The following is a 25,816-nucleotide window of genomic DNA, read 5'->3' as shown; positions in this document are numbered from 1 at the left end:
GCTGTTTATTTAGCCTAGCAATATCTCCGGACTATAGTAGCTGCAATGGACGACTTTGAACGCGATTTTGAAGAGTTTCTTGTAGCGGACACAGACCCAGAGCCATACCTGTTTGAGCCGGAGCACACAGATGAGGAACTCCATGTGTTTGATGCTGAGTGGGTGAGAAGAGAGGCTGAATGCACAGAATGGGATTCGGTGCTACTGCTGCCATTGTTGGGGAGATATCACCAGGAGGAAAAGCGCTGCAGAGAGTGCATCACAAGGAGTGAAGTTGCGTCTTCTTTTCCTCGCAGATGACGTTCGGGTTCATTCTCTCCTGTTGCGTGGTAAGTGTGGTCCATTCGCAAACTTTATAACTAAAAAAACTTTTCACTACTCTCTATCGACGAACTACTAACACTCTGCTGTTTCCTCCTCCTTCTTCCTTCCTTCCGCTGTCTTCGTTGGTTCATTTATACACGCGAAACACGTTCTCTGGCTGGCTGAATTGCCCACTCAGTCTGCCGTACATACATGGCATACATTTTTTTCTCACACAGATTGAAATGTTTATTGCACTCATAAACTTTGACAAATGAAAAAAAAAACACACAAACAATCAGTTGGCCATTAAAGAACAGTACCACCCAAGTTAAAAAAAAAACCCTAAAAAGACAAAATAAGTGCACTTTTAGTGTTCTTTGAGCCAAAATATAATTTGAGTGCAACAAATGCACTGCAAGAATTAAAACAAATAAAATGCGTTTTGACTTGGGTAAAAACAGTGTGATTCATTTAGAATGTATAGCATATGGCCCTGAACATGGCCCTTCATAAATGGCTTAAAGATTCTTGCCCAGAAACAGGTCTCTGTCAACATGTTGAGGCTTCAGTGATGAACAATGACACATCAGTTCTTTGGGTCCAATAAAACAGAATTTGAGTATATATTTGACTATAAGAATTCTTAACAAAAAACTTTATAAAATACATTTTGACCTGGGCACAAACAGTGATTTCTTTAGAACATATGGCCATGAATATGGCCCTAAACATCGTGTATAATTGGCTAATAGATTCTTGGCCAGAAACACAAGTCTGTCCACTTGTTGAGGCTTCAGTGATTAACGATGACATGTCACAATGTTTCCCTCTTTGCTGAACAGTCATTCAGAAGGTGAGCTTGTAGCAGGTATGCATAAGTATTTCTTCGCCAACACAGAGAATTATGGATATTGGCCCTATTTTGCTGCCACCAGGTTAAGGGGTCATCTACACTGCCGACGTTCTTGGTCAGAAGCTATGAATCCAGCTCTGAGGACACTGCTTGCTCTAGATTAAAGGCTTGGTCAGACTCCTCATTGCCTTGTGCTGCTTTTAAGAAACTTCCCAGGGTCTTTCGGCCCTTCTTCGTGGGGGGTGCCGGGGGCAGTGGATGAGGGACTTTGCTGTGAAAGAATTAAGGACATTAATATTAACTAATTGTAATATCACAACAGTTAAGGATCAAAGTTCATTTCAGTTGTATAACCACTTAAAATCTGAACATGATCTTACCTCAGCTGGATGGTGGTGGGTTAGGGCAGCCATCTCATCTATCAGTCTTGCTCTGACTGTGGCTTTCTTCTCTTCACTGATATAATTCATTTTGAACCTAGGATCAACTGTTGTGGCTACATCAAGTAGATCCTGAGTTTTTGGGTCGTTGTACTTCTCTTGCAGGTATCCCAGGATGTTTGACTTGAGGGATTTGAAATTGGTGTCCTCTTCTTGCACAGCCTAAACAGAGGTTTTGAAGAGGTGGAGAACTGGTTTCACAGAGGAGATGCTCACATATTGTTCTCCGGAGAGGGCATCAGTGAAGTCAGACAATGGGCTAAGGGTATTGTTAATTGCGGGTAATTATGTGTCTTAACTTTTCAATCAGGGGAGAGCACATGTGAAATGGCTGGAAGTTGTTCCAGTATCCTCTGGACCATTGCTTGCCTCGATTGCCATCTCGTTTGGCACTCTGTTTTAAGCTTATGATCAGGTAGTCTGAGCTCGTTTTGGGCCTGAGCAAGGTCTCTCCTCCGTTTCCAGCTGTGACTGAAGGAGCCTACAATCTTTTTGCAAAGACCTAGAGCACGGTCAACTCGTGGATCTCTCATTGCATTCTCTAGAAGGGGAAAAAAACAACATCATCTGAATAAGTACATCATCAACTACTTTTATTATGACATGTTGCTGTTTTGAATATTATACTATACTAACTAATTGAATGGCTTTAAAAAGCAGCAACTCACCAATAGCCAGATGTAGTGTGTGGCCGAAACATTGCAGCCTGGTCCAGTCGTTGATTGAGATGGTCTTTACTATGTTTTGACCATTGTCTGTTGTTATGCAAGCCATTTTCTCCTCTTTCAAACTCCAATTTGCGAGTGCATCCTTTAATCCCTGTGCTAGAGCCTTGCCTGTATGGTCTTCAGGGATGAAAGTAGTCTGTAGGCACTAGCTTGTCATGGTGAAATCAGTCGACAGAAAATAGACAGTCAGACTCATTTATGGTTCTATAGTCTGACTGGACCACAAATCAGACGTTGCCGAAAAGTAAGACACATCCTACAACTCTGCCTCGACTTTTGCCCGCTGCTTGTTGTACATGGCAGGTAGTGCAACGTTGGAAAAACAGTCGCAGGAGGGCATCGAGTAGCGTTTATCCAAGGTGTTGATCATTTTCCAAAATCCGTCTTGTACAGTGTTTATGGGGGCCATATCTTTAGCTAGGTGGTAAGTGATCACATCTGTTATCTCCTTGTGTGTATGGTGTTGAATTGTACATTGTCTCTGATAAAGAAGTCTGTGTCGTCGGGCAACAGGAATTTTCCTGTTTCTTGCCTTGCATGGCTTCATCATATTGCACTTTGTGGTGACGTTTAAGGTGATTGTAATGATTTGTGGTGTTGCCTTGTGGTGCTACTATGACGGCAAAACACGCCTTGCAACAGATTTCAGACTGATTTTCATCGTCTTGCCTAAATCCAAAATATTTCCACACCACCGAATGCGAGCTTTTTTCTGGACGAGTTCACACGTGTGGTTGGCTGATTCTCGTCACTACCACCTGGGTTTTCATCAATGTTCCTTTTGTGTTTAGTTCTCCTTACCACAAACTTTCCTCCATATCTGCACTCTCTAAACTTTTCTCTCGCACTCACTCGCTGCTACAGCTAGCCTACTAGCAGTGTTGCCAGCTCTTGGGAGAAACAACAGGGTTCCCCGCGGGTCATTAAAGTCATAAAATGTCTTAAATTAAAATTCAGGTAATTAAGGTCTTAAATTGTCTTAAATTTACCGTTAATTTGCTGTAGGTATTACATTTTCAGCCGGAGCGTTTAATGCCAATGGGAAAGCACAGTGGCCCACCGTAAAACATATAATAGTGTGTATTTGTCTGATTAATTTAGTATGGTACCTATATGGTACAGTGTCGTAAATGAGTCTTCGCGATTAATAGCTGTTTTACGGTACGTCTGCTATAGACGCTGGCGTCGGGCATCCACATTTCGCGGATATCAAGGTGAGCGGTTGAAGATGCAGAGATGGGGAAATGTAAATTTAATGAGAAGTGGATGGAGGAGGACGTATTTAGGAGGTGGTTGGCACCAGCAAACAACAACGAGGCAATGTGCACATTTTGTAAGAAGACTTTTTCTTTAGGGACCATGGGGCTCAAAGCCGTCGAGTCTCACATGAAAGGAGTAAAGCACCAGCGGGACATGGCAGCAGTCAGCAATAGTGGGGCCAGGCTAATCCCTGCATTGTTTGCAGCGCGACTGAAAGACGTTACAAGTTCAGCCGCCACCTCTCAGTCGGCTATGACGAGATTCATTTCACTGCCAGACACCCAAAAGGCAGAGGTACAGTGGGTTCTGCATACTGTGGGGAGGCACAATTTGTTAAGATCTAACGAGGACATACGAGACATCTTTGCCGCCATGTTCCCTGATTCCCAGCTTGCCAAGTCATTCACCTGTGGTGAAAATAAAACTGCATATGCCGCCAAATATGGTATCGCTTCATTCATCAAAAAGGAGCTATCGTGCAGCGTGAGTTAGAAGCCATATGTTGTCATGGTTGACGAAAGCATGAATGAAACGACAAAGAGCAAACAAATGGACCTTCATTTGCGGTTCTGGACTACTGATAAGACTGGCACACATCATGTCATCTCCGTTACTATGGGTCGGAGTTCATGGGTCACTCCAGAGCCAAGGACATCTTGGGTCATTTCAGTGTAAGTAATGTCACGATTGTGTTTGAAATCACATATGTTATTCATACTAAAAGTCCATTTTCAATGAGGGCAAATATCCGTGCGGATTATTCTCGCGGAAAAATATAAAAGTTGATTTCATGGGTTCTTATGGAAGTTTGCACACGGGGGCGGAACTTTCATGCGGTGAAAAAAGTTTCCGCCCAGACTTTGACCCCCCGCGGAATTTGCCGGCGGAACTACCCAGCTGGGCCAATGAAATTGTTTGTTTATAGTCGCACAGACCCGGGAGAGTCCGAAATCCAGTCAGGCAGGACAGTATGGGAGAAAGGTTGATAAACCTCGTTTCACAGCACCCCGTCCTTTTTGATAACAGACGGGATGATTTTATGAGCAATGAATTAAAGGACAACGCCTGGCAGTCCATTGTCCAGCTTGGTGGCTGCGGTGAGAGTGGTAAGTGCTAAAGAAAGTTGATGCTGACGCTTGTTAAACGTTAGCTTGCTAGCTCGATGCTGTTGCTGCTACTCTTGTCCATGTTCACCCACACCCGTTCACGCAGCGCGGACTTGGAACACAACAACGCGAAATTTCGCACTGCGTCTGTACCGCGCCTGTGTGTATGGTTTGAGCACGGAAAAGCGCTGCGTGAATATTCCGCAAATCCTTCTCGCATTTCCGTATCGCGGCAGTGAGAATGACCCTTAAGTATGGTGTAAAATTGACCACCGTTAATGCGGTCCAAAGCTCCTATACTAGCGGTGTAAACACCAACACTCCCCTGGTGCTCAGTGCTCCCAATCCGGGCAGAGTCGGCAGAGGACTGGTTATGTGCTATATTTAGGTCACAGGTCTATGGTCACTTTGACAATCTAACAGGTAACAACACATTAACTCAGAGTTTAAGGGGTGTAACTGGTGGTAGATGTGGTTTATTATGTGTAAATATGCCAAATTGTGGTTTTATGGGATGTTGTTGACGGTTGGGCAAATCTAGCTGCTAATGTAGTCTGTCACTTGTTGCCACAGCAACAGTAAACATTCACGTAAGGGTTAATGAGCTGTAAATAGAGATGCAGAATCATTTTAGCACAAAATATATGATTTTACCAGTTAGTAAACCTATAGAAAATCATTAGTTTAATTTGCAAAATTTACCATTAAATTTATAGGCCACACACACAGAAAGACGACAGTGACCATAGACTGACTTGAATAGAGCACGTAACCAGTACTGTTACTATCTGCATAAAGTCAATTAATTGATATTTATATATTATTTTTGGGTCTTAAATTATGTTCTTTGAGGTCTTAAAAAGGTCTTAGAAAGCATTAAATTTTACTTTTAAAATGGTGCAAGAACCCTGAACAAGCAACTAGGGCTATAGAAACAAGCCCAGCTAGCAAGCGTGCCTAATAAGCAGACCTGGCAACCCTGCCTACTAGTTTCGAAAGACTGCCAACAGTTACCTCTTCTGGCTTCTACGTGAAATCACATGATGTGGAGCCGCTTTGTCATAGGATAAGGGAGAATGCAATGCCAGAGCAGCACTTGGGGGTGCTTGAGACAACTACTTTACTGTCTATGACAACTACCAGAGTTTGTTTGCAATGCGGCTCATGAAATAATGCTGGAAAATTGTTGTCATTTAGAAATTGGAGATGTGAATCGAGATCACAATATTCTTACGATTTATTGTGCAGTCCTAATAATTAGAAGTGAAAAATACATCACATGTAAACTCTATTTATTGTCTATAGACATGCACTGATTTTCCTTGAAACTTTCTCACCTGGATGGTCATGAAACAAACACCATGCAGCCTCCTTAAACATTTAAACTGACTTTGTGAAACTTTGAGTCTCAGCTCTTGTCATTGCCCTCAGTCTGTCATCATGTGTGACATCTTGTCCAGAGGAGACACTGAGCTGCTGGACATGCAGCAGGCAGTCACCTCCTCCCTGCCTGTTGATCATTTTTCCAGCACTTTCTAATGTCTTTGTTGTTCAGTCTTTTTGTTTTGCTCATTAGTGGCGGGGCTCGTTACGCTGAGTCCATTAGCTGAGGGGATTTGTGTATGAGTCAGTTTGATGGAGGAGCCTGAAGGCCTCGTCTGCGGCCCTGCTGAGCCTCAGAAAAACAGAAAGAGATGGACGTTTCAATGACAAACTCTGAGCTGCCTTGTCTCCTCCTCATATATATATATATATATATATATATATATATATATATATATATATATATATATATATATATATATATATATATATATACAGTACAGGCCAAAAGTTTGGACACACCTTCTCATTCAATGCGTTTTCTTTATTTTCATGACTATTTACATTGTAGATTCTCACTGAAGGCATCAAAACTATGAATGAACACATGTGGAGTTATGTACTTAACAAAAAAAGGTGAAATAACTGAAAACATGTTTTATATTCTAGTTTCTTCAAAATAGCCACCCTTTGCTCTGATTACTGCTTTGCACACTCTTGGCATTCTCTCGATGAGCTTCAAGACGTAGTCACCTGAAATGGTTTTCCAACAGTCTTGAAGGAGTTCCCAGAGGTGTTTAGCACTTGTTGGCCCCTTTGCCTTCACTCTGCGGTCCAGCTCACCCCAAACCATCTGGATTGGGTTCAGGTCCGGTGACTGTGGAGGCCAGGTCATCTGCCGCAGCACTCCATCACTCTCCTTCTTGGTCAAATAGCCCTTACACAGCATGGAGGTGTGTTTGGGGTCATTGTCCTGGTGGAAAATAAATGATTGTCCAACTAAACGCAAACCGGATGGGATGGCATGTCGCTGCAGGATGCTGTGGTAGCCATGCTGGTTCAGTGTGCCTTCAATTTTGAATAAATCCCCAACAGTGTCACCAGCAAAACACCCCCACACCATCACACCTCCTCCTCCATGCTTCACAGTGGGAACCAGGCATGTGGAATCCATCCGTTCACCTTTTCTGCGTCTCACAAAGACACGGCGCTTGGAACCAAAGATCTCAAATTTGGACTCATCAGACCAAAGCGCAGATTTCCACTGGTCTAATGTCCATTCCTTGTGTTTCTTGGCCCAAACAAATCTCTTCTGCTTGTTGCCTCTCCTTAGCAGTGGTTTCCTAGCAGCTATTTGACCATGAAGGCCTGGTTCGCGCAGTCTCCTCTTAACAGTTGTTCTAGAGATGGGTCTGCTGCTAGAACTCTGTGTGGCATTCATCTGGTCTCTGATCTGAGCTGCTGTTAACTTGCGATTTCTGAGGCTGGTGACTCGGATGAACTTATCCTCAGAAGCAGAGGTGACTCTTGGTCTTCCTTTCCTGGGTCAGTCCTCATGTGTGCCAGTTTGGTTGTAGCGCTTGATGGTTTTTGCGACTCCACTTGGGGACACATTTAAAGTTTTTGCAATTTTCCGGACTGACTGACCTTCATTTCTTAAAGTAATGATGGCCACTCGTTTTTCTTTAGTTAGCTGATTGGTTCTTGCCATAATATGAATTTTAACAGTTGTCCAATAGGGCTGTCGGCTGTGTATTAACCTGACTTCTGCACAACACAACTGATGGTCCCAACCCCATTGATAAAGCAAGAAATTCCACTAATTAACCCTGATAAGGCACACCTGTGAAGTGGAAACCATTTCAGGTGACTACCTCTTGAAGCTCATCCAGAGAATGCCAAGAGTGTGCAAAGCAGTAATCAGAGCAAAGGTTGGCTATTTTGAAGAAACTAGAATATAAAACATGTTTTCAGTTATTTCACCTTTTTTTGTTAAGTACATAACTCCACATGTGTTCATTCATAGTTTTGATGCCTTCAGTGAGAATCTACAATGTAAATAGCCATGAAAATAAAGAAAACGCATTGAATGAGAAGGTGTGTCCAAACTTTTGGCCTGTACTGTATATATATATATATATATATATATATATATATATATATACTTCACTTTTAACATTTCTTTTAATCATCCCCACCTGTTCTTACTTCCTTCCATCCTAGCTTCCTATCCTTCCTATGTCCTTTTTCTTCCTTTGTGTTTTTTCTCCTGCCTGTTAACTTAATGTCTTCTTTCTTCCGCAAACAACCATCTTCCTTTCTTTTCACCCTCCTTCATTCTTACCAGTCTTATTTCCTTGCTTCCTTGGTTTCATCCTTTTGTTTTCCTCCTTTTATGCACCCTTCCCTTTGTCTGTTCTTTTTTCTTTAATTCGTCCTTTTTCTTTTTACTTCTGCCTTCCTTACACCCTCCCTTCCTTTCTTTCTTTTTTCTTTCTCGACCTACTTCATCTTGCCATTCTTTCTTTCTCATGCCATTTCTCTTGCCATTTCTTTTCATTGTTTTATCCTTTCTTCCTTTTGTGTGTTCTTTTATTCTTTGTTTCCCTTTCATCCTTCCTTTTTCTTTTGACTCTTTTGTTCCCTCCTTCCTTTATCTTATCCCTCTTTAGTTCCTCCATCCTCCTTTTCATTCATTCCTTTCCTCTCTGTCCTTCCTTTCTTCTTTCTCTGCCTCCTTTATTCTTACCAGTCTTCCTACCTTACCATCCCATTCTTGCCCATGCTTTAACCATCAGGTAGCCTACATTTCCTCATTTTCTCCCCGTGTTCCTATTTCTATTCCTTTATTCTCTTTATTCCCTTTCATCTTTCATTTTCACTTCTTCCCTCTCATCTTCCATCACTCTTCTTATCCCTCTTTCATTTATACAATTCTTCCTTCCTTAATTCCTTAGTTTCCTTTCCTCATTTTGTCTTCTTTTTAGTCCTCCTTTCTTCTTCTCAACTCTCTTCAGTTTCTTCATCCTTGCTCTTTTCTCTCATTCCCTCCCTTCACCTCCTCCATCCCCATCCCTTCCTCTGTCTCACCTTCACACCATCCTAAACCTGTTTCCGCATCACTCCACCGTCATGTCCTTGCTACGCTCCACGTATTTAACCGCAGCATGTAAATCAGATCCATCACACTTTTATTGGTTCTGTCTTAAATCCTAAATGAGCTGGAGACAAGGAGACAGACGGAGGAGATGAATGGGTTTGCTGGGCAGCGCCGTAACTTCCTCAAGGTCGATGCTGTAGTTTCCCCCACATCAGAGGAGCTGCCAGCTGTAATGAGGCCCGAGTCTATCAGGAAAAAGAGCTGGAAATTAAACCAATAATCATTTTCACTTCATTATCTCCTGCCAGGAAATGCCTCCAGTTTGTCTCTTTTGATTTACTTCCTTGTGTGGAGTTTGGTGTTGTGTACTCAAGTTTCCTTGAAACAGTTAAGTAATCTGGGGTAACTACAGTCATAAAAAATCTGGAAAAGTCATGGAATTTCACAATCATATTTTCCAGGCCTGGAAAAGCCATGGAATAAATAAAAAACAATATTGAAGGTTTTGAAAAAGTCATGGACCTTTGTTGTATGTTATGAAATTTTCTGCAGTTGTTGATGTAATGCAACTCTAATGAGCATTGATGTGTGAGGCTTTGTTTTCCATCATGCACGTTTTTCCATTTTCTCTCTCTGCATTTTGTTTCTCCCTATCATGTATGCCCACTAACTGAATTTACGTTGGAATTGGATATGTTTGAAAAATGCTAGGCAAGTGGGGGAAGAAATTGAAAAGAAAATTGTTATGGGTCCTGGAAAGTCATGGAAAAGTTTTCAAATGTTATCCATCAATGTGTTTGGGAACCCTGGTAAACTGACCCTATGTGTAGGGAGAATGGAGATGTTGTTCATTGCTAAACCCACTATTAAAGCCACCAACTTAATCTGATAAATTGTCAATCAATCAATCAATAGTTTATTTGTTACAACTCCAGTGAAATTAGATTCATCAGCTCTTTTAACTTGTGCTCTGTCATGTAGTCCTTTTTTGCATCTTCTTACATTGATGGCTGCTGATTTAGTTTCGGATGGTTATCCATGGTTTCTAGTTGTGGAACTGTCCACACGTCACGACCAAAACAAGAAGGCCGTATGGTCGCTCCTCCCACACACAGACTGTGCTGCACTGCAGCAACCTCTGAACAGTGTATAGCAGTGATCCACAGCAGGAACAGGACAGCACCTCACATTCCCACTGTCACACCAGTCTTTGTTTACCATAAAGTACACACCTCATCGCCATATTGAATGGCACTGTCCAGGATTTAGCCAAGTTTTAGTGAATCAAATGATATTACAGTTCCTGATATCCCACTCGAAACTGATGTGGCATGGAGGTCATCCAGGTTATTTTCTAACACCTGTATAATGGCTAGCAGGATGCTAGTTCAGCTGATGTTCATCTTCTTCATCTTTCTTCGATGTTTACTAGGGCTGTACCTGATTTACAGTTATGTCAGTCAAATCAGATTCAGTTTTTTAATACTCTTCTAGGTTTTGTTTTTGTTTTTTTCCATACAATGCTATAAAGTTTGATTGGGGTTCACCAGGATGTTCAGTGTGACAGCAGCAATCATATCGTGTAATAAACAAGCCAACAGTACCGACAACAGATTGGAAATGTCAGTTTTTGCCGGCGCAAGATATCAAACAAAAGCCAGAGATTGTGTCATATTAAGTATTCTTTGGTGTTTTCCTACAATATTTGGCATGTTGGAGACGGACTGCTGGCCCAGGACCTGCTGATCTGTGCTCTGTTTTTTTCTCTGATAACTAAAAACCTCCTGAATATTTAGCTCTTTACTTGGAGCCAAATTACCCACAGAGGTCTCTTCCTCTACAAAACAAGTAAACGATTAAAACTAGTAAAAACATTGAATAAAGCTTTTTCACCTTTAAAAAAAAAAAAAAAAAATTTCCCAGTGTTGCTCTTCACTGAGGGGCTGCTAGCTACAGTTGCTGACGAGAAAATATCAGTGTCCCTATCTGGAGCCAGTGTTTGGTTTGTCCGTTCTAGGCTACTGTAGAAACATGGTGGTACAACATGGCAATCTCCATAGATGAGGATCTGCTACCTATGTAGATATAAACTGCTCATTCTAAGGCAACAAAAAACAATCATTCTTATTTTCAGGTGATTATACACTAAAGAAAACATACTTATTGTATTATATTCGATTTCTGCCAATATATCCCGCTACATCCTACACACTGGACCTTTACACACCATCCTCTTCCTTCCACTCCTTTGTTTCATGTCTTTTTATATTATCCCTGTCATTTCTGATTATTGTACGTGTTGTGTGTCTAAATCACTCCTGTTGAGAGTGACTGGATGTCGAGGTATAAAGTGAAGACGTAATTACGTTTCAGAGAGAAGACGAAGCTGTAGCAGCTTTGAAGAAATATATCAAAGAACATCACAGACACACACACACACACACTTTATTAGAGTATCATATATAAAGACACTCTGGGTGAACATTGTGCGTTGATCAGAGCCTCTTCTGGCTGTTCTTGCATTGTGTTAGTGTTATTTGGTCGAAGCAGCGTAGTGTGGAGTCCTGCTGACCTTCAGCTGCTTCATCTGTTCGGTTTCTGTCTTCAAGCTGAGTCACAACGTGAAACTCTTGTAAAATGGGTGTCTGACAACCTGCATTTTAAATGTCAATGTTATAATGTGATAATTGTGTTTTATATCACATAATTCAACCATTTATTAGAGCATATTCTCACCTGACTCACAGGTCATACTGGAAACTTGCTGTGTAGTGGAAAACTGGTTTAGTACAGCTGGTTCAAACTGGTCCAGTTTGCAAAGATTTAAGCAGGGCTTGACAGTAATGTTTGGCAGGTTGCCATTGTTTACCCTTTGAGAAACTGGCAACCAATTTTTTGTCGCAACCACTTCTGACATATAAAAGATAGGGACAGCAAACGTCAAAGTTTGCACCCCAAAATAGGCATTAATAATGTTTGCCTACGTGCCAGTGACAGCCGTAGCCAGAGGCATCATGTTTTTGGGTTGTCACGCCACAAAGCAACTCCTCCCTCCATCCATTCAAGGATTGGTAATGTAACAACTGGACCTAGCGTTATTACAGTTGTATGGGCTAAGCAAGACTGTTTAACTTTGCCAATTGTGATTTAGTGTTCATTGAGTTATTGTTGTGATTGTTGCAGTTAGGTTATTGGTTAGTTGGCTTCATGAAAGCTAAGTGAAGTTAGTTTGCTAATGCTTTTCACAGACAGAGTCTTGCATGTAATTAAACATCCTCTGCACTAATCCAGACCCTTTGCAACACATATCACATTCACATAGACTCACTAACAAATTGCCTCTCAACAGAGCTACACCCAAAGACGCAACTCAAAGTTATTTTCTTTTGTCTTTGTTCTGACCACACGGTCAGACAAGACCTCCCCCGATCTAAAGCCAACTTTGATTTGGCCATCTTGTAGTTCTCTGTTGTCAGCCATTTTGTTTTGTAGGCCAAACACCTGCCTTAGCTCTCTCTCTCTCTCTCTCTCTCTCTCTCTCTCTCTCTCTCTCTCTCTCTCTCTCTCTCTGTCTCTCTGTCTTTCTCTCTCTCTCTGTGTTTTGTTTTGCTTTGCTGTCTTTATGAATTGCATCTTGCATAACTTTTTAGATCAGGTTGCAGAGGTTTTAGGGATATGAAGCACCTCTTCAAGTGGACCCAGCTGTGGGTAGGCATACCATACCCGGGTACTGTCCTCAGTGTTCACATTAATTGAACAAACTGGGCTTTGGGTTGAGTCTGTCCAGCTCCAGGCCCCTGATGTGAAATCCTCCAGAGTCTCTACTGACACATCAGTGACTCCACTTGTTGCCATTTGTTTCCATATCAGTTGTTGTTGTTTGTTTTGCTGCCTTGAGCTTTTGTTTTCATCTCATCTGCACTAATTTTCTCTGTGATGTTTCTCACCTCTGATGTTGTTCAGGTTTCTGTGTTGTTTGGTTTGTTGCTGCATGTTTGCTTTTATAAACCCCTCCGAGGGTTTTTGTGTCTCCACTGCACATATTTGTTGTTTTTATTATCTCCTGTCTTCTTTTCTCTACCACCCACTATTGTTTGTTTTCTCACTATAAAGGACTGAATCAAACTAAAGTGTGTGTCTGCGTGGGTGTCTCTTTGTGTTTTTTTTGCAGGACCTATGCACTGCGGCGGGTGCGTGATGCCTTCAGGGCCAACAAGAAAGTGGAGGATCCAAAAACTGTGGAGAGACTGATGCTGGAGGGACAGCAGACACTGGCACTGATACAGAGACAGGTAAAACACACACACACAAACACAGCCTCCCATCAGATCTCTTCTGCATTTATATCTTTACGGATAAATTTTATATTTCTGCAAATATTCTGACTGACAGTTGACTCTGAAGATTGAGTCCAAACTTTAATGATCAGATTTACATACTACTGACAGGAGACGGTCAGAATGATATAACTGATGGCAGAGCTGTTATATTTATGCTGCACATTTCTTAAAGAAAAGATAAAACTGTGAGTAGATCGAAAAGATAAAACTGTGAGTAGATCAAAAAGAAGCCAAACATGAGGAAAAAGATGTAAAAAGACCGAATGGGATCCTGATGATGGCGCTGGATGAAGAGTCAGAGGATCAGCAGAGTTATTACAATTCATCTTGAAGGGAACATGATTTTCTGAACCATATTTCATCACAATCCTTCCAATAGATGTTGAGATGTTTCAGTCTGGATGAAAGAGGTAGATCAATAGACCAGTATTAGCATCCATAAAACCAGGGTTGGAAATGCAGGGAGTGGCGTGGAGCTTAGATTCTTTGAAAGCCTCATGTGAGAAATTTAGGAGGAACTTGGTGTTGCTGTTTTATTTTGTATGAATGTATATTTTCCTGTATATTTAGCTTCCTAGTGTAAGTAATAGGCTAATAGTGAAACACTTATCAACATGTACTGTATGTTTGTTTGCACAGAACAGTTTCTGATAACTTGTGTCTTATAATGCTTTATATAATATATAAATATTATATAATGCTTACATATGCTTTTTTTCCTGCTGTGGCCGTTCATGCATGAGGGCACACTCAACGCACGTTACCTACTGTATGGTGGTGTGTTCATGATAGCTGGCATGTGTTGGCTTTTTGTATCACGTGTCCTAAAATTAAAACGTCAACAGCCAAAATGTCCAGTGACAAATATGCCAAATAAATATATACATTTATTAATATGAAATATATGATACTGAACTTTTTTTTTTTTTTTTTTTTTTTCCTTCTTTACCAATGGATCTGTTTAACCCCTGAAGCCATACAGAGTGCATCTCTGCCTCCTCAGAGCATATGCATCAACAGCAGTCACAGTCTTCCTCTTAGCGTACCCGGTGATGGCATCACGGATCACGTTCTGGTTCGTAGTAGGTGGTAGGACTGGGCATCGGTACTCGATACCTTTAAGACATTAACCAAAATAATTCCGTACCAAGTCGTATACAAACGTCTCCAGTTAAACAATATCTGCATTCAGTGCTTTTGCGACTGTGGTGTGATCCCAGACCGTCCTGTCTCTCCGCCGGATCAGCAGATTTTCTGTTACAGCTATCTCCAGAGCGGCAGTTCTCTTGGCGTACAGTGAGTTCAGCGTCTGCCCAGTAAGCGCAAGCTACACAGCTGCAGCAGCAGCCACCATCCCACACCATGCCTTCAAACGGTCCCAACAAATTCACACTGAAACCAACACAGCTCAACTCTGTTGTTAAATGCATTTATGAAAACTTGTGTGATGCTAACAGTTAGCCCTGTCAGTGTGTGTGTGTGTGTGTGTGTGTGTGTGTGTGTGTGTGTGTGTGTGGTTGGGCAGACTCTCACAACTTTCCTTGATATGAAGCTCAGTCTTAGCAGCATGAGATGTCACAACCTAAATTCAACAAAACATTCATGTCTAACAATGTTGGTTGCCAGCTGGGTTGTTTTAAGGAGATAAACAGAGGTGTTGTGTCAGTTTACTGGGTGCCATAAAACGGGTGTTGTAGCACACAAGTGTTGTTCTTTCGTGCTGGTCGGTTTTCTTCATTTGGCATAAAACAGCAGACTAAAACACTTGTAGGTGTATATGCTGCTCCGTCAGGTAAAACCTGAGTACAAGCTGCCACATTTTCAGGACTTTGGCATCGACCTGGTGCCAAAGCATAATTTTTTGTGGCATCCCCCTGCTCAGAGTGCAGATCTCCTCCATGTGGTAGGTGGCTTGTTGGTGGGGAAGAGGAGGTGCAGGGCAGGTTGTGTGTCCAGTGTGTAAACATGTTGGTAGTGAAACAAAGAAGAGTTGAATCTTACTCAGTTGTCTCTCCGGGCTGCCTTAGGAGGCGGCAAAGATGGTGGCAAAGATAACAAAAACGGGGACTAATTTTTCTCATAAGGTGCCTAGCATCTGCAGGTCCTCCAGTGTAAAATGAAGCCAGACTTTTCTATGGATGTCAGTTTTTGAGCCATGAAAAAGGGCAAAATGTGTTCTGCAACAGATGGTAAGGCTTGTTGTTTTTAGCAGGGACAATTGACGGTGTCATAAAAAAGTCTGTTTCCTTGTTAGGGTTTCTCTCCCGTGGATTCGTAGTGTCCCCGTTGGTGGTGAGGGATGGGGTTTGGTAAAGGTTTAGGTAGGGGAGAAACACATAATGAAACAGGTTTCCAACAGGAAAACAGGGTTCAGCACAACATCAGAAATGCCTTTTGCAATGTGATTTTGTTGAGGACTTGCTGCCCCTACCACCATGAGTAGTCAGCAGTCAAAGACAGTATAAAACAGTTGACAAAACAAGTTTTCCAACAATTATGAATCACTGTAACCACGAGAGGTCCTTGAGAGATATATGTGCACACAAAATCTTAGGCTGATTGGTCCCATAGTGAGATTACAGCCAATGAAATAGTGAATAATGTTTTGGTCTCTTTGTTGTCCGGGGTTACTCTCTGTATGAACGGAAATGTGTTGACAGTATGTTTTTGTATGTAGGCGGGTGCACTCATGTATGTGTGTGCACATTGTCAGTATCCTCCCACCCCTGAAAAAATAGGGCTCTTCTCAAAGCTATGGTGTAATTTAAACACAAATTCATGCTGCTTCTAACTGCAGAATATTATCCGTGTACCAACAATGACCAGTTTTCACACATCCACAGTGTATGTCCATCAGTGTGGATCAATGTGTGGATCAGAGTGTTTTCTGTTTGTTCGAGTCCCATTTGACTTGAGTTGTGTGAGTTTTCTCCTCTGCATCTCGCCCACACTGACTCTTGGATTAAATGCATCAGAGGAGGAATATGCACCTTGTTACAACCCTGCTGCAATACTACAGGCTTTTGGAAAAATCCATATCACACACACACACGTAAATGTACGCACTTGTGGATGAGGCTGCTTGTGTTTGGTGCTCTCTGGCTTTAGGTTTCCTCCCCCGTGTCCAGATCCATATGGTGTGTTATATGAGAGAGGGAGGGGGGGTAGAGACAGTTTAATGCACTTTAAATGAAACGTCTTGCTTCAAATGACACAGGAGAGTACATTGAACCACCCTGTAAATATGGACATCCTGCAGACAGTTGTGAGTGATCGTTGTTTGCATGATCATTTTTAAATAGGTCTACAATAAGAACTATAATGGCTCGAGTGTACATTCTTTTTTCATTCTTTTTTAACTGTGCATTCACACCGAGCGTCAAGATTACATACAAAGTCAATGCAAAGACGCGATTAGACGCAAATTCGTGCCGGGTGGCGCGATGGACGTGTCTAGCGCAACGCGATAGATGCGTAGGCACAGCACAATAGCCGCAAAATTCACGTTCATCGCCTCATCGCATGACGCTGTGCTGCGAAAGCCAATCAGCGTTGAGATTCTCCCGACATCATTGGCGTCATGACGTCAGCGATGTCTTGACTCCCTGACGACCAGTTGTTGACACAACAATAAACTGCTACTCACCGGAGACAGACGGACAGGCGCTCCGCAGCTGAAATGGAGCACCTGTAGTTGGTGTCCTGCCGGGAGATCCTGGCACCAACCCTCGCCAACAGGTCCTCAAACTGGGCCCCAGTCAGCCTGAAGTACCGCTGAAAGCGGCTATCATCCAGACGGAGTTCCTGGAGGAGGTGGTGAAACTCGCCGAGCTGGATGCTCTTCTGCAGGATAGAGTGAACCCAAAAATGACGCCGTTTGGCCCTCCGACGCATCTGGGACTTCCAGAGCAGGTACAAAGCAGCGATGGTGGAGGAGAGAATGGCGGGCCAGATGTTGTTATCTAGTGAAAATGGGCGGGCTCGCTACTCGCGCGACTGACGTGATAACGCAAATTAACAAAATGGTCCAGCGTCCAAACTCACGCGTTACGCGTGGCGCATTACTCACGTTATGCACGAGTAATTCACTTCACTCGCGTCCAGTGTGAACACACAGTAAGACTTCTGTCTTTCCTATCATCACATCAAGGCCTTATGTTACCTTACGTGCAGTGCAAACATAGTATTTCATTGTAATTTCCCCAAGAACTTCCCTGTAGCCATGGGAGACTGTTGCTTGCATAATCCTGTTTATAGATACTTATCTAAATTAAAAGTCGTCGTTGTTAAAACATTCATTTTTTGCATCATTTCTATTTCAGAATTCAAAGGGTTAAGGGGTCAAATTTTGACAGATGCACACTGGAAAAGGACATGGCATGTGAACAGAATTAAACTCAAGATCAGTAAAGAACAAGAAATGTCAGCGCAGAGAGTTTATTTTTACACACCTCATTACTGCAGCCTGCCTAAGAATCATCAGGGCACTATTTCAGAAAGCAGGCTCAACAAACTCTGAGCCTAATCCCGATCTCCAGGTTGACTGAGCCTGAGGTGAGAAACTCTGAGTTTTCAGTTCCAGAACAGCTGATCAGAATCAGTTCAATCAGCTCTGAGTATGTTCAGCCTGTGGAAAGTGCTTTCACGGTGAGCACTAAAAGACATCATCAGTGGAGTGCAGATAACATGATTCTCAGTGGCAGAAAGCAGAAAGCCACTTGTTTCATTCCAAGTGAACCTGAGATTTTAATGACTGCAAATGAAGACATGAAAAAAAAAAATATTACGTCAGCTGCAGCTAAACAGCGTGAGGTGTGATGGGAAAAGACTGCAGAGTGTGTTAATAGGTAATGTGAAGTGACGTTATGTAATATGATGAGTTAATGTGTCTAATCTACAGAAAATACAGACACACATACATACATTTTTATATCTTAAAAGTGTTCATATATTTGAATAGAATTTGTTGTATCCTCTTATTCAGCTGTAATCTGATGGAGCCCTACCCTGGAAATCCAGAGTTCTCGTGAGAGCACAATTTGAATTTGCTCAGCGAGTCACTCTGGCAATCAGTAATGATTGATGATGCCGCAAATGAGCCAGTTACACCGTGGAATCTTTGAATATATGATGTAACGTAGATTAATTTCTGATTAACACTGACAAACCTGCAGTTCTGTGGAATTCCTCTTTTTTTAAAGATTATTTTTTGGGCTTTTGTTGCCTTTAATGGCAAAACAGCATAACGTTATGGGGAGAGAGAGGGAACGACACACGTGAGGCTGCAGGCTGGGTTTGAATCTGCGGCCGCTGCATTAAGGACTGAGTGTCCACCACTAAGTCACCGGTGCCCTGTTTTAACTTTGTTGATAATCGATTCTGATTTATACCCAGGGAAAACCACAAAAACAGGCAAAAGTCTTTTCAGAGCCTGAGACACTTTTCTTACGACCCAACAAACCGCTGTCTCGCTGATGTGTTCAGTGTCTTTGATGTTAGAAAGAAAACTGTCACTGCCGAAGAATCAAAGGGCAATGCATAAAAGTTGCTCCGATGATAATGTAAATACACAATGTGTAATATTTGATATATCTGGGTGGAACAGATTGTTAGGATAGATGATAGCGTGTGAGGTGAAATTGTATCTTTCATATAGACACTCCTCCGGGTAGACATCCAAACCAACTCCTCACGCAGCAACCTCTGAATTAACCGTGCCTCAGCGTCCACGACTTCTTTCGTTTCTTCCAGTGGAATCCAGTGACAGCTGTCTGTACATAGATCATTCCTTATGGAGAACCAGTTCCTACAAGGTCAAGAGTTAATTTTTATAAATGAAAAAACTAAAAAATGACACTAAACAGTCCTGATCTGCATCTTAGGTTACAGCTGCTTTTCTCTTTTATTTCAAGTCTCATTGTTTTAAATTTACTTTGTGTGCTTAGAAAGTTTGTCTGTGCATCCCTGCACAACTGTGTGTGTGTGTGTGTGTGTGTGTGTGTGTGTGTGTGTGTGCGTGCGTGTGTGTGCGTGTGCGTGCGTGGATATTTTGCTGTGTGTCTTTGTAAGTTAGTTAGAGCGTAAAGATGATGGATTGCAGCTGCAGAGCCGCCTCTGTTTGTGGAAGAGAAACTAAACCAGCATGTTCTGTTTAATGAGGGAGAGAAAGTGTGTGTGTGCGTGTGCGTGTGCGTGTGCGTGTGTGTGTGTGTGTGTGTGTGTGTGTGTGTGTGATATAAGGAGGAAAGCAGAAAAGACTTCCTAAAGGCCTAGACATACTGAGCCGATGCTTGACCATCAGTGAGTGTCTGCTGCCATTATCTTTGCAGTGTATCCCACACCACTGGCCCTAATTGGTCCTCGTTGGCTTTTTTCATCCAGTTCAGTATGTTGAATTGGTGTCTTAGATGGCAGACCATGTCAGTGAATAAAGTCCCTATGATTGGCAGTTCAGCCCAGTACACAAGAAGAGAAACAGAAGTGAAGAGTGTAAGGCTATAATCAACCAAAAAAAATCTCGGTTGACTGAAACTCTGGATAATCTTCAAACAATCAATTTGTTTATGGGGTGAATCAAATAAATCAGCCTGTTCTCACAAACTGTTCAAACGCTTTCCTACGAAAAGAAATGCACTCAAATTTGTACATATCCCACATTTTTTGGAAGGTTGTTATCACATGACCAATGTGCTGACAAGAGTAAACAAGGAGGCTGTCCTAAGCAGTCTTGTAAGGAGGCATGTTGGGGTGGTGGATGGGTCACAAAATCGCAGACTTTCCTCTGAAGTCGCGTGTTTGGAATAGTGTGAACTTTGAGTCATGTTAAGATACTTTGATATCAAATCAAATCAAAATCAAACTTTATTTATATAGCACTTTTCATACATTAAAAATGCAACACAAAGTGCTTCACAAAATAAAAACATAACAAAAATACTACAAATATTGAAAACCCGCCCCTCCCACCCCCACATATAAACACACACACACACACACACACTCACTCACTCACTCACTCACTCACTCACTCACTCACTCACTCACACACACACACACACACACACACACACACACACACACACACACAGAGTCAATATAGTGACATAAGAGGTGTCACAGCCTATGGCCACAGGGAGTGCCGCCACATAGACCACCCGGACCCAGATAGACTGTGGTAGACTCCACACATGGTGCAGAGCTCCCCAATACTCTGGGCCTGAGGGATCTCCAGGGCAATGTCCCGGTGGGCAGACCGGACACACCTCCCAGTGTGGAGGCCCCCCATGAGGAAACACTGGAGCTAAAAACTAAAAGACTAAAAGGCAATAGGGTAGGTTAAAACAAGTATGAGATACAATAATGATAAAATGCATAAAAAATTTAAGGATTTAGAGAAATTAAAGATTTAAAGATTAAAAAATGAATTTAGATATTTAATAATAATAAAATACATAAAGATTTAAAAATCATTCAAAAGCATTAGAGATTAAAATAACATATAATAGAAGATTTAAAAGAGTAAAAGAAATCAGTTAGAAGCCAAACTAAAAAGGTGAGTCTTGAGCCTCCTTTTAAAAACTTCAACAGTTTCTGCAGTCCTGATGCTCTCTGGCAGGCTGTTCCATAAGTGAGGGCCATAATGGCTGAATGCAGCCTTCCCGTGGGTTTTTGTTTTAAGTCTTGGAATGATTAAAAGGCTGGTGCCGGAGGACCTCAGGATCCGCGAGGGTTGATATGATAAAAGCAGTTCAGATAAATAAGATGGCCCAAGACTGTTAAGACATTTAAAAACTATTAAAAGAACCTTAAAATCGATCCTGAAACACATGGGGAGCCAATGCAGCGATTTTAAAACTGGTGTAACATGCGCCCACCCTCTGGTCTTTGTCAGCACTTGTGCGGCTGAGTTTTGGAGTAGCTGCTGAAACCATGTTTCTTTTCCTAAACCTATAACCACAGTAATTTTACATTAAATACTTAACTTTACATTTAATTTATCATTATAATAATAATTTATACTGTATACTCCAGACTGTTCTGTGAAGGTATGTTGGAAAAATCGGCCAGAGTGCTCTGAGTGCACGGTCACAGAGCTCGGCATTAACGCAATAAACTCAGGTTTAGGCAAGTGGAATGCTCAACTGAAAAGAAATGCAATGTCCACTGTAAAATTATCTGAAAACAAACAGCGCACTGTATCACTGGGAGCGTCCAGCTGAGCTGCATGTGTGAGTCCTTCTCATCAATAAGTGTTGAACAGGACTGATGAGAAAAATCTGACATACTGGATGTCAAGGATGCCATAAACAACATAACTTTGGTAATGTAATTATCCTTGTAATGCTGCAACGGTATTGCTTTCACAAGCTTTATAATCCAGCCTTGAACTACAATGTCTTTTTGGAGACATTTTAAAATAAATCCATAATGTTTAAATCCAACAGTGAATGTCCCCTGTGATTATAAATTCTTTTTTTGCTTTAAAAAAAGTTTTAAAAAGAAAGTTGAAAAATGTTTAACTTTGGGTAAAAGGCTGTGCACGTCACTATCACCAGCCCCCCCAGTCACAGTGGAAAAGGGTCAAATACCACAAAAACCAATTGTCACAGAGTACAAATACAACTGCTGAATAACAACAGCAGCTGCTGTTTTCAGCTGGGAAAATAAATGCTTTTGTGGATGTACGGCCTTCGTTAGAGTAACACCAGCGATTGTCCAACAAATGAGAATTTGGTCTGTTAAGAACATATCGATCAACTAATCAACCAACCTACCACAAGGTGACAGCCCTAGAGAAAAGCAAACAAATGGCCAAAGTTAATAGGTCATGGAAATGAAACAAAGTTGTTTTTCAGTAATAATATTATTTTAGCCATTGAACTCTTTAGCATAAACCCTCTGTGGTGGTTTGTGTTATTGTTTGCTAGCGCACGGTAAGCATGCTTTGTTCTTTCAACTAGAGGTTGACAGATTGTGGATTTTCCATGGTCCTGAAATTTTAGCCACTGCTAGCCCAACACAAACAAGATATTTATCAATCAATTTATCACTAACCATGTACACCATGAAATGCACTGAAAAAAGGCTCACCTAAACACAAATCATAGGCTAAGTGCAAAAATCAACACAGACACCCTCGACTGTGAGGCACCGCTGCTGTAATACACTTATAAAGAACGCAACATAACAGTGTAGGCTACAAGAGGCCGCCTGTTAACAAGCCAAGCAAGTTATAATAGGCACACACAGTAAAATACAATCAAATAACCATGAACATGTAGACCAACACAGCTACTAAATAAAGTGGATTTGTGTTCACTCACCACTGACATTACTTTTTTAAGAGGAAAATGTAGCTCATTGCAGCCGTGCGCTTTAACCTTTAATGAGTTGCCGCACGCACTTTTTCCTTCCAAAGGTGCTTTGGTCTGGTGGTGTAATTAACTCATCAGTACAGCGGAACAAAGGCTACACATTGGCAGTTAATCTGACATTGCTTTCAACTGGCCCCGACTGTACGCGGGTGCACGAGTGTGCGGACTTTTCTGTGGCTGCTTGAGCCTTGAGGCATGGAATCGGTGCCTTTGGCACCAAGGTAGTTTTAGGAGGAAAATCAGGAGGATCAAACTGAGTGAGTAGGCTGACACCACACTGTTGAGTAGAGCTGAAAAGTTTCTCATCATTGTACTGTGTAGGTCTACAAAGAGCTTAAATATGGCCTGTTCATAAATGACAGGACACAGAATAACATCATTTTTATGTGGGACTTAATTGCCCGACTGCACTTGAACAGTATAAGAACAGCATTAAAACTGTGAAAACTGAACAAAGCAGATAATCATAGAACCAGTTTCCAGAGACAGCTATTGTGGGGAGAAATTGATTGAAACCAGGTCTGTTATGACAAGAGCGCCACTCAACAGCCTTGTGGTAAATTCAGCTGTTCCCTGGGACAAAGTCACATTCTATAGAAAAATGTGGGAATAATTGCTCTCTGAGAAAATTGTATCTGATGTACGGTGAAAAATGAGATTAAAAGTTTGTCATTCATTCAGGGCTGGAGTGCACTGAGTGGCGGCCCCTCCCGGTCTTGAAGTAATAATGAGTTAAAAGTCATTTAGATTATCAGAAATTAATTTTACACACATTGCTCGTGGCTTGCTACTTAATTCTTGTGAATAACAGTAGTTTATATAAAGTCCTATCAATGCCAATTAATCGGCCAAACAGATGAATCAGTCGACCACTAATTTCAACATTGGTGTGTGTTGTTAGTGTGCTAACTGGCTAACTAGCATCTTGAGTCCACCCTGTCAGCCTTTTGGTTCCCTTGTTGAATGATGATTACGTGCTGGTCCGCCGTTGAATGCAAGCCCCCGGGAACAGTGCCGGGCTTTGAAGCCAATTTTACATGGTGGCCAAAAATGGAATTACAATGGAATTCGTCACGTGATGCCATGGGGCCCAAAAAAAAGTTTTCCGGTGAACTTACATTAGGAAAACTATGTCTTTAAATCAGTGGATAAATTTTGTTGAGAGTCACGACCCCCCAAAATGACTCATTTCACTATTAGGATTTGATTCAGTTGGTCTGATAACATTTTGGAAGTCTAGAGGAGCCACACAATTAAATAATTTTATCCCCATTTTAGTCAGTGGAGCACTCCACTGGAAGGTAACAGCTCGGCCAGTGAAAGTCTTTTGTGTGCTTGCTCTATGGGCCACACACTGCGTTAGATGCAGGTAATTTCATACAGCTGTATCCAGGTCTCTTTATACACCCAGGGTTATCTGTAGTCTTTGCGGTGTGTTCAGGTGCAACTTTTTAGCTAAAACACAGGCAAAATGAGGTGTCATGACAGTCAGCCTTCCTCGTCACTAGTTCTTTGGTGTTGGTTTGGTGTGTCTACACCTTCAGAAAAATTATGACATTATATATAGATTATAAAAGATGTCAGTGAGAGTTTGTTTTATGGATAGATGCACCTGCCTTCTCAGTCTGTTTACATTGTGTCCCACTATTCACAAACTCAGACACACATGAGATGATAAAGTAAAGCCATAACATTAAGTCTGTGTGTGTGTGTGTGTGTGTGTGTGTGTGTGTGTGTTAGAGCAAGTGGCGTTCTCTGAAGAGCCATTTCTCACGGATTACTGCTGCTTAATGTCACTGCAATGTCACACAGCCTTCGGCCATTTTGGCTCAATTGAGATTAAATGCCACATCAGGTGGTGAGTTATACCTGCCAGGTCGGAGATGTTGGGCTGGTGGGGAGAGAGGGAGGGGGGAACTGCCCCCTGTTACGGCTCTCGGGGGCGTTGGACAGAATCTCTGTCACTCAGATCTTATTTCAATGAACATACAGAGGATTTACCTGCCAGGTCAGCAAGGCGAGTAAGCTGCTCCTCAACTGCAGATTACTTTGAATATATACCCCTGTCTGTAAATTTAAAAAGAGTCAAACAATAGAAATGCAATACAAAACCGCATACGTACAAAATACTACAGAGATGGAGAGAAGTAAAAAGAGATTTCAGAAAAAAAGTCCAAAACATTTTGGTGTGTTTTTCTGCCTCCTTGCCAGGGATAGCCATGGCCGGAGGCATTTTGTTTTCATGTTGTTCATCTGTCCGTACGTCTCGGAACTTTCTTCAAATTTGGCATAAATGTCCACTTTGAGTCACAGATGAACCGTTTAGAAGTTGTTGGTCAAAGGTCACTGCTTCTGTCTCACTCTCATGAATGTGATATTTCAATAACTCTTTAAGGCAACTTCCTTCAGATTTGGCATAAACATTCACTTGGACTCAATGATGAACTGATTAGATTTTGTTGTCAAATGTTAAGGTCAGTGTGACCTCACAAAACATGTTCTTAGCCATAACTCAAGAATTATTATGCTAATTATGACAAAAACACAAACAAATGCCTAATAGGATAAAATTATGAAGTTGTGACATCATAATGTTCTGCAAAAACACTTTCTGTTCATTATTCAATGTTATATCAGAAACAGGGGAGACATTTGGTCAGATACTGAGTTGGTGAGTCTAATCTTGAAACTGTGCTGATGAACAAATTTTTCAAGTGAAAATCTTTAATGATGTACATTGTATAATTTCTTGAACATCACACATCAACCCACTGAGGACTGGAATTAAAATCATGCTGAAAATCAAAGTAAAAAATCCAAATCACAGGCTGATCGAACCTTTGTGAATCTTATCACAACAACCCATAATGTGACTCAGTAGTGTGTACGGCCCCCATGTGCCTATATGCACTCTCAACAACATCTGGGCGTGCTCCTGATGAGTCGGAGGATGGTGTCCTGGGAGATCTCTTCCCAGACTTGGAAC

The 25,816-nt window shown here is 41.7% G+C and overlaps 1 protein-coding gene across 1 annotated transcript in view; it reads left to right on the top strand.

Annotated features, from left to right (window-relative positions):
* lyrm4b (LYR motif containing 4) overlaps positions 1 to 25,816 on the top strand; it is a 103,105-nt gene that overhangs the window by 28,426 nt on the left and 48,863 nt on the right. Inside the window, exon 2 of the mRNA XM_033639483.2 lies at positions 13,288 to 13,408. Within this exon, the coding sequence (XP_033495374.1) occupies positions 13,288 to 13,408 (121 nt within the window). The remainder of the gene's footprint in view (positions 1 to 13,287; positions 13,409 to 25,816) is intronic.

Source organism: Epinephelus lanceolatus, chromosome 20, assembly GCF_041903045.1.
Source record: "Epinephelus lanceolatus isolate andai-2023 chromosome 20, ASM4190304v1, whole genome shotgun sequence".
Taxonomy (NCBI): Eukaryota; Metazoa; Chordata; class Actinopteri; order Perciformes; family Serranidae; genus Epinephelus; species Epinephelus lanceolatus.
This window is presented reverse-complemented; position numbering and strand designations above follow the sequence as displayed.